General features: G+C 34.8%; 1 protein-coding gene across 3 annotated transcripts; it reads right to left on the bottom strand.

The window, feature by feature from the left end:
• Positions 1-754: 754 nt before the first annotated feature.
• On the bottom strand, positions 755-14,778 carry LOC126979222 (zinc finger protein 91-like). 3 transcript variants are annotated; one of them, XR_007732779.1, is made up of 11 exons: positions 14,293-14,777; positions 14,067-14,196; positions 13,545-13,674; positions 12,251-12,447; positions 11,183-11,361; positions 10,395-10,590; positions 9,818-9,933; positions 7,380-7,642; positions 6,932-7,037; positions 3,072-3,099; positions 755-1,437 (listed from the first exon to the last, which is right to left on the bottom strand). XR_007732779.1 is itself a non-coding variant. In XM_050828492.1 (11 exons), exons 1-10 carry the CDS (start codon positions 14,409-14,411, stop codon positions 3,076-3,078), a joined length of 1,434 nt encoding a protein of 477 aa, XP_050684449.1. In that variant the 5' UTR covers positions 14,412-14,778; the 3' UTR covers positions 755-1,437; positions 3,072-3,075. The 3 variants fall into 3 exon arrangements, 2 of the variants coding, with proteins under 2 accessions (XP_050684449.1, XP_050684450.1); XM_050828492.1 differs by having other exon boundaries at positions 6,932-7,011; positions 14,293-14,778; XM_050828493.1 differs by lacking the exon at positions 6,932-7,037 and having other exon boundaries at positions 14,293-14,776.
• Between the last annotated feature and the right edge of the window lie 130 nt (positions 14,779-14,908).

Below are 14,908 nucleotides of genomic sequence, written 5' to 3'. Positions count from 1 at the left end.
CAACAAAACAATTTTTTTCTTGTTTTCCTCGCCGTTTCTCATTAATTTCTTTTGCAGTTTTTTTTATTTATTCTGCAATTGCAGTATCTCCACGGCGTCAGAAAAGAGAGCACAGCCCTCGGGAAAACGACTCTACTTGAATTTCTTATGCATCAAATACTCAACAACCAAATTTTCGACAAACTGCAACACAAAATCTTACATTTCTAATAATCAAAAGATATTAAGATTTCTTTATTTCTATGTAATAAATATACCAGCTTTACAAGTTCTTATTTACTTTTGTGAGTTACACAGAGTGGGCACCTTTTTACACTATTTAATGAACGCCATTCGTACATACATTACTCAGGATCGATTATTATTGAGGATCCGGCGAGTCATTTAACGGAAGTGGTTGCAAATTTTTATTTCAGTGTCCGCGCTTTTAACTCAGGCACGTTTATATCGGCGTAAAGATATTGCCTTTGATAAGTATCAGTATAAAACAATATTCGAGAATAATTTATGTATCGACAGTTGGAAACAAGTTAAATTGAGTAAGGCTGGAGACAATCATTGCTGTTCATAGAAAAGCCTCTTTGTCACAAACTAACATTCTAATTAGAGGTGAAATGGATATCCGATCTATAACTATCTGGTATCCGGCCTATCCTTCCTTGTTTGCACTATCCGGAAAGTAATTCAGTATCCGGCCGGATTCCGGTTAGTAAAATATTCTCATTACTTTACACAAGGCAAATTATAACGCAAATAAGTTATGAACACCGTTTATTTTTATAATTTTACGTCGAAAAAGTTATTTTTATTAATAAGTTTTGTACTCAAAATTAACAAGTGGCAAATTGTGGTGAAGCATTTGTTGGTAATAGGCCACTCCGCTTGGCTTTGTATACCAGACCAGCTTCTGAAAATAGCCTTTCGCTGTATTAACTACTCCCAGGTGCTGAAAGATAAATTCTAGCAAACCTTGACAACTGCAGGTAGTGACTCAACTTAACTGACCACCAAATGGGTCTTGATTGCGATCGATTCGAGATATCTTTAAGAAGAATTCTCTTAGCAATTGGATTTAGTTTTTCTTGATCGCGAAGATCTCTACTAGTGTTATCCTTTGCCACATCATTGAAAAAGTCCCAAAGTGTCATGAGCTTCGAGTGTAAAGTTGAATCTAGTTTCGTCTTCTTTCATTCGCTCAGCAGGTGTTGATGAATTTGCTGATAATAGATCCGGTATCCGGCCAGACCATTATCATCTCTTATTCTAATCTCCTTCAGCTTTGTATCATCGGGGTTTCACTAAATAAGCATATATTGAATAGGTACTTCTTATATTTTATTTTTATAAACTAGATACAACTGACGCCCAACTTAGAAGTATAATTGTTGAGTCACGTACATTTTCACGTCATCTTTTTTTATGTTATCTATATCGGCCCTGCGGAAAATAAAACAAATGATTAGACAATAGATACTAATCCCTACTTATATTATAAATGTGAATATAAGTTTGTTTGTTTATCACGTCTAAACCACTGAAACTATTTTGATGAACTTTAGACTAGAACATGGAAAAGGACATAGGCTACCTTTTATCTTGAATAAGAGGTTTGGAGGGGTTGAAATAGGGGGTGGAAGTATGTATGAAAGTCCGTCATTATCAAAGATGCCACCATGAAATTTTGTATTTAGGTACTAGATAAGAAAAAAATATTGTTTTGGTGTTTTGGAAATTTTGACCTGTACAGGGTTGAAATAAGGAATGAAAATAAACAAATTTAACGCTTTAAAGTTTCTAACAGGAGTATGTGTCTAACAGAAGAAAATAATATTTTTCAAATGGGAATCTTTATGCGGCGAGTATCAAACCCGCAATTTTTTTATGTTTTAGCAAAGGACGGAAAAACAAAATAAAGTAGTTTATATTAATGTATTAATTGCCCCCTCTCATATAAAATAAGCAATTTATTGTTAGCCGCAGCAGTTTGTATGTGTATTTGCAATGTATTCTAAAAAATATAATTTGCTGCCCAATTGAACTGGAATTGGAATTGTTAGAATTCCAATTCGCGAGTAAAAGCTAAAGAAAATAATAAACTTATACACTGCCGTCGCTAACCTGTATTATATATACCTAGGCTGGACATAGGCTAAAGAATAAAAAGGGTGTGTGTAATAGTCTACACATGTAAGAAGAGAAATTTACAATCAATAAAGTATCTGCAGTACATTTATAAAACCATTGAAATTAGCAGGTATTCATTTTTATTAAGATTATAAATATTTATAATATATTAGATTATAATAATAATCATTAACGCCAAGCGTAACAGAAAAGTACAAAGATTGTTATTTTTAATTCTGCCATCAATATCAGAGTTGTCAGTCAGTACCGTGGCACGTAAAATAAAAATAACTTGGCGCATAACCGAAAATCGTCACGGTTAGTTACAAAATTCCTCTCATACGTCGATAAAGAGGTTTCACTTCGACTAGATACTTGGCACAAGAATACGCAAGTAATAAGAAGCCAATTCGGCCAAAACAACCAACCGCTTGACACTCTGTCGCTAGCCAACAAGACACTCTGAATCGCATTGTAAGAAATACACTCTGGAGCGGCGAGTGAAATAGAATATTAATCAGCGGGTCACAGCGATACACTATGTATTTCGGAACTCAATGGTGATTAAGAGCTAGAGTGGGCGATAGATAATAAGCGTATATTCAATTTCACATAAAGATATAAAATGTATATAAATAATATGAATAAAACTATATTGATTCGAGCTCGACGCGCTCTATGTATAAACTGTAAATATATGCCCAATAGATTAAGTTACAAATTACAATACAATTGTGATAGCTTAGACAATAATTAGTCGGAAAGTTTCAAGACGACACGACATGGGTACCTTCAAAAAAGCACGCTGTGATTCCTCTGGTGTTGCAAGATAAAGTGGGTGGGGGTGATCACTTAACACCAAGGGACCCGGACGCTCTTTTGTCTTCCTTTTCCATAAAAAATAATAATATAGAAAGATGTAACATTTAAATCATTTGAATACTTACAGAGTTATCTGCACCGACTGCTGCTGGGCTGAAATAAATCGTTTTACATGAGTCTATGTAGTAAGTAGTAGTCGTTTTACATGTAGGTAATATTGAACAAGGACTTATAAAAATAAAACTCAAATAATTAAATTCTTATGACGCTTGGGGAAAATGATAAGAATGTTTTTTTTAGTGTCATAATTTTTGAACAACGTCATATTCGATTAATTTTTCTCTAGCATAGCGTGAAGTGGAAAAAAATACTTTTGCCCAGGCCAAGTGAAATATATTCATGATATTTAATTTAAATAGCAAGAGACACTTTCAATATATTACAATTAGTATCAATGGTAACTAAAACGTCGCAGTACAACAGATATTTGTTTTCAAAATAGTTTTAATATCATATGCAATGGCCAAATTGTTTCGATAAATGTATCCAGAAAATTTTCGAGTATACCAGAATAAGTATCAAAACCTTCGATTATATTCTTACCCCCTTATTCATAATGGTCCGCTAATTTTAAACAGCCGCTTAGGAGTGTTTTTTCTCATTCATTCAGAGTGAGAATTAGCAATGCTTTAAGTTAGCAGACTATTATGAATAAAGCGGTTAATAACTGGGAAAGTACTTCGGAAGTAAGAGTTTCACAGTTAATTTTATTCGCGGCGAAAACAGGTAAATTTGTTTCAGTCGCCCGCGCGGTTCGCTCGATAAATTTTAATTTCCGGTCGCGTCGCCATTCGCCGCAGCGCGTGGCTAAATCAGTCCATTTAGATACATTTAGGCTAAGCGTATGATGAGACGTAAGTGACGCCGTACAGTTTTTGCAGGGCAGGGCAGGATTCGCAGACATAGGCCATGAGCAAATGCAGCGACGCATCAAGAACACTTTTGCATCACATAAAGAATAAACGTGATTTAGTTGACGAGTAAAATGAGAACATAGAATCAGGATGAGCTGAGTGAGATATACAAATGATTTAAGTTTTCTTTAGTGTTAATTCCGCCAATATTTGTTTTTAACCAATTCGACACGTGTTTGACTGACAATGAGACTGACAAACTCGTGCCAGACTTTGGCGTGACAACACGTCCTGAGGATGCCTCGTGTAGAAGCGAAACACGTGTCGAATTGTTTAAAAACAAATATTGTCGGAATTAACACTAAAGAAAACTTAAATCTATTGTATAATTATGGATTTCCGCAAAGTAACGCCTACTTTAATAAATTTTCATGAGCGAGACATGCTTTTACAGAACGGTACACTTTAAAAATTATTAATATACACTTGGGGCAGTTTCTTTGTGAAGCGTTGTCGCTTACATTAATGTCTTCTTCTTAGCATAGATAGATGAAACTCCAAATAACATAAGAACAAATATATACATATAAGAATCGAACAACAAGAAGTAAACAAGTAAGTTACAAATGAATATTGTCATCACATAACTGATTCACGAGAGCAGAGGCAGCGTGCGGCCGTGGCGGGGTTAAGTTTCAATTTAATAACTGTCATTTTGTATTTTATATAAAGTGCTTCGCTAAATTTAAAGAAATAAATATTATGACTGTTCATTGTCAGTACATTTATGAAAATTTAATATACGTTCACAAAAAACGTCACCTTTTTGCTCTTAATATTGATTTACATTATTATAACACTATAAATAAGGCATTGCTTGTAACTAATTCCAGTAGGCTTCATAAGATACATAATAGCTTTAAGTGTAAATGTATACAGTTTCATAATAAAGTCCCAGCCAATGTTCAGGCATTCTCTATAAATAAATTTAAATGTTTTATTAAAAAAAGGTTCTGTCTGTAAATCCCACTACTCCACAGCTGAATATCTAAGCGATCCGACAGCATGGGACTAGATTATGATTACTTTATAGCAATAGCAATGACAGTACAATATTATTTCATTAAAAAGAGCGCAAAAAAATAGAATGCTGGGAGAGTTTCTTGCGCCGCTTCTTCTCTCTCAGCGCGCCATCTAGTATATTAGGAATAACATCATTTTTGAGAAAATAAATACTTTTTATGCCACATTTATAAGTTGAGACGATTGCAAGAAGTCGCTTGTTGGTTTTTTTATTCAACATGCATAATATAAAAAACATTCAATTTCTCGGCAATAATTAATTACACATTATAACTCTTTAAATATATTTTTAATAGTCTGACAAATAAGGTTCACTACGCACTAATTCAATTAAATGATCTGTAATTACAACAAAATTAAGAATTAGCATAGTAACTTGCACGCATCGCGCACAAATCTGTGCCAGTCGTAGGACAGTCGTATGTCTGCGCCGCAGCGTTCGCTTAGCCATAATCTATTCGCGAGACGATTCGCCGTTCGCACCGCAAAAATATTCGCTATGGCGTCTCACACTCACATTTCACGTCTCATTCATATCGTGAAGTCGTATACATATCGACGACCTGTATAGCCGAGTGGTTAGCGATCCTAGCTACTAAGCTAGAGGTCCCGGGTTCGATTCCCGGTAGGTGCAAGCATTTATATGATGAATATGGATGTTTGTTTCCTAGTCATGGATGTTTAAATGTATTTATGTATGTTTATATGAATTTATGTAAGTATATTGTATTAAATACATCATTGTCTTGTAACCCATAACACAGGCTATACATGCTTAACTTGGGGCAAGATAATTTGTGTAAAAAAAGTGTGTCAATATTATTATATTATATATCGTTCAGACAAAAATTATTACAAAAAAATTATTAAGCAAAACAATCGGTTCGTTCACTCCAATACGGGAGCTAGACTTCCAGGCCATTTATCAAAAAATTGTTGTACCTAATAAAATCAGAAAAACACTTTGATGATCGAAATCGGACAGTGAATGCCGAAGATAATATCTGAAGATAAAGTAAAACTTACACGAAATTAAAGAACACGCGGTAGGAAACCTGTGATCTGTAACCAATATTATACCGGACACCATCTTGGATGTAGTTAATAACAAATTACCTTAGAGTATTGAACCAAGCAAGACGACTGACCTTTTAACTATTTCATTATATTATATAATTTTTAAATTACAATAAACTATATACCTCGTACAAAATAACATGGAAATTTCCTACATGTAAAGTAGCGATCATAAAGGGGCCTATAACTCAGACAGCACGCCCGTAAAAGGCGTCGAGGTTGTCGGTGCTTTACACAGTATGTCCACTAAATACTCTCAGGACTTCCAATCGTTTAAAACTGATATCCTGAATAGTCTGTCTCAGTCCCAGAAGGAGCAGACATGTTTACGACAAATTTACGATCATGCAGAATTTACTTTTTCTCATCAAAATACGACGAGATACAACAGGAATTGGATGAACGAAGTAAACGATGATCTGCGTACTGACGTGAGGAGTCTTAAAGGTAGGCTGTACCTATTCGAAAGAGAGTTTAGAGCGAGCAATCTGGAGATACACTGCGTACCTGAACATAGGGGTGAAAACTTGTTAAATATGGTCGAGCAGATCGGCAAAACAGCCAATCAAAGAAATAGATTTTGAAATCTACGTGGATAGCAAAGCTAATGATTCTCCTCGCCCTAGAACTGTTTTGGTGTTTTTCAGTCCAATCATTAGATACAAGTTATAAATACATCGCATCGCACCTTGGACTTGCAGGCGAAAAGCAGGAAGTCTTTATCATGGTCAGGCTCTGCATGGTCAGGCTAGAAAGTTTAAAAAGGAAAAACAGTGGCAATTCGCAAGTTGTGGCAATCTCTAAGTGAGTCTATAATTTAACAATAATGTGTACCACATTTTGTTTAGTTTAATAACGATCAATTGTAACCCGTTGATTGTCCTTAAATAAATAAATAAAACACATATTACCAGACTCAGATACTCTCTATTCTTCGATTCTACACGATAATCGCTAGCAAACATCGCAATGGCTGACTCCATGACAAACGCTGCAGCAATTCCCCAAAAGAAAAACCTTAAAAATGTCGGTAACTGTTATGTGGTATAGCTTAGCTAGTTTATTTTTATAAAACTGTCAAAAATCTATAACAAATTCCTGAAAAGATCGCTGAGACTCATTCTGTAATACGAGCCTTAGGTTCAACATCTTGGCACCCCAATAACTGTTTGTACTCCCGGAGGTCTTTAGGAAGAAGAGAAGATTGTTAAGGTTTCTGGAGTAGTTGGGGTGACAAGAATAGAAAATATATACCCACGCAGGCAAAATGGGTGCACAGTCGTTGAGCGGGTGCACAAGTTGGTTCGTCTACAAACAATGGAAGCCGTTGTTCGAATATAAACATAGATGAACACTTACGCATTTGCTGTTGTATGATCCCAGTGACATCGGTGAAGTACATCTGACTGTTTTGCAAGTACTCCTTGTTCTGGTCAACAAAGGTGGCCTGCACCAGTGGCGGGGGCTGGGTCACTATCATCTGGTTTTGCCGCCATTTCTCAAGAGCTTCATCATCTTGCTCCTTCTGTATCCTCTCAGCTTGCTTGTAGGCTGGTTCGCCTCCGATGAATTCCTTCTTTAGACGATTGTGCATTCTTATCTCGTGCTTGCGTAAATCAGACCTTGTGAAGAAAGAGCAATTATTTCGATAAATAAAGCTATATCTATAATATCTGGTAAAGATAAGTTTCATAGGTTACTTACGGCCGTTCCTAATAGATAGTGATAAATCACTACCTACACTGTAATTAGCTGTCAATAATCTGAAGCTGTCCTAATATTCCCGATAAGTCATTTTTATCGCCTTATATTGAGACGCGTGAATTGCAATTTCCATACAAACTTTATATCGCAGGTAAGCTATACGTCGGCCCATTGACAGACAGCGTGCAGGGATAAAGTGAGTTACCGTCGATAAGTTTATTGGGACAGAAAAGTCAACGATAGTTAAAAATTTTATCTCAAGTAAGAGTTAGACTGAATATTGGGAACGGCTGTTAGTTAACCTTGTTTGACTTCCGTCACATGTCAAACAATTAAATACTATTATAAGAAAATAATGCTATGATTTCTATTTAATAAGTATGTAATAATAAGGTATATTATAAGGTCGATAACATATACACCTCAACAATATTTCACTGTATGATTATTCATCTAAACACGATTGACTACATAAGAACTGAAGAAATAATAAAGAAATAGAAATTTAATAATGTTTACATTATGTACAGTTACGACAAGTGTACATATTTTCACAAAACACAGCCACGCACACACACCCACTTGCATGCACTCATATTCAGACACCACACACGCATACGCGCTTGCACGCACACCAACACAAACACAAACACTCACACATTTATTTTTAAACCAATAGATTACCAGTAATCTCAACAAATATTATGTTCATTTACCTTTTTAGTTAATTCATTAATCTACATTAGGAATAGAAATGGAGGCATTAATTGCTTACTAGAGGACACTAGCCAAAATTATGTTAATGTTTATTTTAAATAATTAATAATAAATATTATAGTATAAATATATTTGTTTTTTTAAGTATCCATTAAACAAAATTGACATTAAGATGACAAATAACTGTTTGTTGGCTTTTTTGCACATGATGCCGGCTAGATTATGGGTAGGTACCACAACGGCGCCTTTTTCTGCTGTGAAGCAGTAATGTTTAAGCATTATTGTGTTTCGGTCTGAAGGTCGCCGTAGCTAGTGAAATTACTGAGCAAATGAGACTTAACATCTTATGTCACAAGATGACGAGCGCATATGTGGTGCCGCTGAGAATTTATAGGTTTTTCAAGAATCCCGAGCGGCACTGCATTATAATAGGCAGGGCGTATCAATTACCAGCAGTAATTTTTATAAAAAAGTCGGAAAATACAAGCCGCAACGAAGTTTGCAGCAAGGAGATATTACTATATATAAGATCTCATTGTAACACTGTTGGCCGCGTTGATGGAGAAAACTTTAATCAGAAATTTAAATGCCTAAATAGCGCGTAAAATCAAAAATCGATGATACAGATCATGAATTTTAGTCAGAACGGTCGGCTTTCTGCCTAATGTTTAATATAACTGAATAAAATATAGAAGAAAGAAGGCTAATGTTTTTTAACTCTACCATCTTATGTGGGTTATAAGAGATTACACGTTACAGCACCATATATTGCTGGCGCGCGTTAAATTAAAATAAAATTGAAGCCTGCCTTACCGTGCTGAACCGGCAAGGGATTTTGAGGCAAATTATTAGATGTGATGATTGTATTCTATACGAAAATCGCGAGCGAAGATCGCAACAATAGCAAAAGTAAAGCTTACGCATAGAAAAGTATTGCTATCGGTTCAGTGGTTTCATCATGATGTAATTCAACAAAGATAGCCCAGATTGAATCCATTATTTTGTACGTTATATGATGTATAAATAACTTTAAATATCGTGCATATTTAGTTGGGAGCGTGGATATAATACCAATTATAACTACTCACATCCTCGTAGGACAAATTTTAGTAGAACACAAAATTAGTAATTTTCTATTTTTCCTTCCTTTGTTTTTCTTTTATCATGAGTGAGTAAGACTAGATCCAATTATAAAGTAGTACTGAGTTATTCTCAGATTTTAGGCATAGTTTTTCGAATTGGTGGTAAATTTTTTACTTTCAATCAAGTGATATCATATCCTATTTTGAAAAAAGATATTTGAATTTAAAATTGGAATTAGAATTTTTGGGCATATCTCAAATTAGTTTCTTAAAATCAAATGTAAACCAACTTACTTATAACAGAAGTCTCTTCCACAATAGGCACAGGTGTGTTTAATATTAAGATGTGCCGCTTCATGGTGTTCCCGCAGTCCCGGACTTGTACGGAAAGACTTATCACACATCATACACTGAAACCACAAAGGTGAAAAATGAAAAAATAAGAAGTGTTATCGAGGCATATGGGCCAATCCATAAATAACGTCACAAGCCAAGGCGGAAGGAGGGGTTAACGAAGTTTAACATTGTGTGCGAGGGGACACAACTGCGACGAGGGATCACAAATTTTGTGACATCACATTTTTTCAGAATATACTTTTATATAATTATAGATTATAAAGGTTGGTATGCAGAGTTGTGACAATGTTAGATGCGGTATCAAAATGAATGAATTGCAAAGAGAAATGAATTTTAATGGAAATAAAAATTGAAAAAATTGCATAATATGTGGACATCACACTAGGTAGGTGGGGGGGGACAAATTTGACCAGCTGTGAAAAGGACAAGTGTTAAAAATGTCGTGAAATTCGTGTGACATAATATATGGATGGCCCATTAATACTTAGCCACACATATTCAAATAACTGCGCACCTTATATTGTTTCTCCTGATGGGTTAACTTATGCTTGTTGAGATTTGATGGGTTGACAAACTTGGCCGGGCACACTGGACAGCCGTATGGCTTCTCCCCTGTATGAGTCCTCATGTGCATTACCAAGTAGTGCTTGTATTTACATTTGTATGGACACAGATCACAGAAGAAGTTAAACGTGTTTGTATGAATCAACCTGCAACAGCAATAATAATATTTATAGATCAAGTCAAATGAGAAAATAATTTTATATTGCATCACTTATCATTCTCTCCTACTCACACCCTATTGCTATCTTTACACCCGTACTAGTGAGACAAAACCTATAAGTCAATCAAAGAATGGAATTTAGCTGATCAGTTATTGTCAAGTAACCAGTTCAATTGATTAGTCTTCATCTCCACAAATTTATCGATATTTTTTTATGACAATAAGGGACAAGAAGAGCAGGACATTCAGCTGATGGTAATTGATACATACACCCCGCCCATCACAATACAGTGACACTTAGAATTCTGATGCTTGGCACTACAATTGCGCTCGTCAGCTTGAGACATAAGATGTCAAGTCTCATTTGTCCAGTAATTTCACTAGGTATGGGGCCATTCAGACCGGCTTCCTTCACGGCATAAGAGGCGCCGGTATGGTACTCCAACTGGTAAATGCCCATAGTCGAACAACAGCCCTTGGGCCTTCCCTATTATTTTAGGCACCGTGGGAAGCACAGGGCCTAAAATACAATAATAATTAATAATATGTATACGTAAACAAAAGTATACGAAAATTACATGTGATTCTTCAATCTTGCAATAATCGGGAACTCCTTTCCACAAGTAGGACATTTATGTATAACAGTTTGTTTGTGTATATGTCTCATATGCTTAGTAATGCTGTATACCAACTGACCACATATATCACATGCCCTGAGCATGCATTGTTTTTCTTGGCGGTGAGCAAATAATAAGTCCTGGAACAAAGATACACTTAATTCACAACATATGCAAAAACATAATTTAAATATTACATAAATTACTAAGTAGCAGTCCGGATATGCAGTCAATAGTGAAGGTGTATGATCTTCCGCGTCTGGGATTCGCGTCGGCGCAATAGCCAGTTTTGCTAAAGCGAAGTCGTAATCAGATCTCACTGAGCCTAGACATTTATCGTGGTGGGTCTTGAAATCGCTAAGAATCGAGTTCTTCTTCGGTGGGGATCTGATTCAACAAGGAATCTAGCCATTTAGATGTGCTGAAGGAGCAGATCACTCTCTGTGTTGCCGCAGCCAGAGTATGGATAAGTTCTGTCCGTAGAGGACACTCAGGCATCAAGAACTGATATAGTAGGACATCAGATACCTGAGACTTCGCAAATCCTTCGCAATCTACACTTTACTCAACATACACTTTCAACTTGAAGTGACAATGGCGATTCTACGTCTAAAGCTGTTTGGGTGTATGAAAGAATGAAGACTATCTTACAGATAATCTCTAGAATAGAGCAACAGAGGATATATACTCAAGGGTTGTACACAACTTCGAAACTCAAACAATGGCGCAACTCGCAGTGACACAGCCCAATCTTGTCTATGATGATGCAATACCACACCTTGAGAATTTGTTTTAATTCTACAGGACCTACTTTTAGAAATAACCGCCTTCCTCCATACTCCACCAAACAACTACATTTTTTTACGACTGGCATAACACAATCTAGATATTGTTTCAGGCAAATTATTCAGTTCGCTCCAATCGCATGTCTCTAAATTTTTTACCATTATTTTCTACAGTCTGTGTCTTAAATACCTCAATGCAGTGACAGTAAAAGACTAATTGTAGTTATAAATGAATAAAATGTACCTTATTATCAAATATGTTATCACATGAAGAACATTGAAATTCTTTCTTCCTCAGTTGCTTTCGTTGCATAAACTTCTCGCGTCTTTTTCTGTCTTTTTCTTTTTGTGCCTCAATATTAAGTCTTTTTTTCTTAAGGTCGTGTAATATTAGCTGGAAATCATGTTTGGAGTATGGATATGAATGCAATGTTGGATCCCCTGAAAAGAAACATTTATGTGAGATTGTATTATTTATATACACAACAAAAATATTCATAACGATAATAATCTCTAATATACTCCATTTATGCTTGTCAATTAATCTCTTGTATGTTACATAAAATCTTGATACATAATATACTCTTTCTGAAATCATGAATTTGGCTTTCCAATAGGGAATAATTCACTAAAAAACAGAGACATAGAGTATATGGTGAAATGAACACCCAAAATAAAATTATTTCTTGGAGAGCAAGGTATAGTGCTCCACTGTGTTCCTTAATGTTCAATAACCATTTGATAGAGTATGGAACAAAGAGCTGCTCTCAAAGGTAAATACAAACATCCCTCATAGTTACTGCTGCAGCCTTACCTAACAGACAGGATATTCCAAGTTCAGGTAGACAATGAACATGAAAGTTGGTGTGAATTTTGGTGTTTTATTTTGGCAAAAAACAGTCATGTACAAGAAAAGTTGTTCCTATTCTAATACTTAATAGGTCTAACCTTTAGTGCCCACACAGTAAAATTATTTAATTGATATTAATATTGGACTCCCACAGGGTTTTGTCCTATGGCCTTACTTACAGTTACCAAGCTTAGTGACATCTTCCTTGACTGATGAAAGCACAATACTATTCTCATATAAAGTTGCTGGAACAGCATAGATGACAGAGTCCATTTAGACAGGTCTCTTAAGTGAAAAAAAAACATATATAAAATACATTCACTGGCTAATGAAACAAAATACTAAGTTTTCAGTGGATAATAAGCTGCTAATATATTATAGAAGGCAATCTTGAAGGCAGTGTTGGCATACTGCATATAACTTTACAGAGCTGCAAGCACATCTATCATGACATTAAAAACAGCAGGGCCGTAAAACATTATATAAATATTTTCTAATGTAGTGTTTTATTCCTATCTAGTTTAGCATGCGAAATGGAAGAAAATTTAATAATGGGGTAATTTGTAGGCTTTTCCACCCATGCATCATTAAGCTTAGTTAAATTCAACCTAACAGTGTCAGCTACAAAACAATTTTGAAGTATGTATTAACACTCATAAATATTTACTTAGTAGATATTTATATTTACCCATTGGATTTAATAACTTTTTATATCTTCTATCGGCTGCTTCACACTTTCTTTTAAAACTCAGTGCAACTTTTAATGACTCCAAACATTCTGGGCAAATGAATTTAGGAAGAGAATCATCAGGTGTTAGCTGAAAATAATTATATTTTAATATTACTTAAATATATTGCAAAGAAGCTTGCAATTTTGTAATTACATTTTAATATTAGGTACATACTTAAATTTATTGCAAAAAGTTCACAGGCTAGATTAAAATTATGAAGGTGCCCTTTCAATACTATTAAGATTTTTAAAAAGGTGTTCAAGTTTGGCTTAATATGAAAAGTTATACGTAACCACGAATACAATAGTTGCTACAATGAGTGCTAGATAATATTCTGCACACAATCATATATTACACACTGTACTTAACAAATAACTGATGATATGCGAGTCTATAGCATCTTCTCACAATTTTTCCTCCAACTAGAGGTGGATGTGTATAATACTTATTGGGGAATAAACTAAAAAACTTACACTTACCGAAATATTTGAGACACTCCGAAGGGCACCCATGATATCAAAATCATATAAGGGATCACTTATCGGTTTAGATGCTTTTTTCGCACAAACTCTGCATATAGACTTCTTAGAAAGTTGAGATGATGTTGAACTAAAAATTAAAATGAATAGGCTGCATTAGCTATCATTGTTACACGAATTGTTCAAGTTTGGATCGACATGTAAAGAGGATAGATGAGAGATATACCCATCAGCAAGAAGCTCCAACCAATGAATATCCAGTGAATTATCCTTTTCTACAGGTGCGATTGAGAAATTACTTCTATTTAATTTTGAAAGCATTTTTTTTGTTAGATATACAGTCATGATTTTTCGTAGAAAAATGAAATGAATTAATGAAATTTGTAACTAAAATCGATTATTTACAAGATAATACACATTCAATTTAAATATTTATATTATTGTAGTCTATACTTATATTACTGATTACTAATCAGTAATCACAGAACACTTCTCTTTACTGATTAGTGATTAGGTACCAGTCTAGTCTTCACTATCTATGGTCTTCACAAATTACAAAACAAAATTGAAAATTCACATTGGTCTTTCATAATATTTTCTCTGAGTAAATATTATGTGCGTAGCAATAATTATTTACTCTAACGAGATTTTGGTTTGGAACGAGCAAAACTAAAACGTAATCAAAAACTCCGTTAAGGCCTTTAGCCTTGTTCACATTTTATAGAACAACGGTGAACAAAAGCAAGCAAGCAGATCCTATTTTTTTTAAATGGTTCATTTGTGCACCCGGCACTACAAGAGGAAAATAGAAAATTTCTTTCGAAAGTATCCTAATTCCTATT

Source organism: Leptidea sinapis, chromosome Z, assembly GCF_905404315.1.
Source record: "Leptidea sinapis chromosome Z, ilLepSina1.1, whole genome shotgun sequence".
Classification (NCBI taxonomy): domain Eukaryota; kingdom Metazoa; phylum Arthropoda; class Insecta; order Lepidoptera; family Pieridae; genus Leptidea; species Leptidea sinapis.
This window is presented reverse-complemented; position numbering and strand designations above follow the sequence as displayed.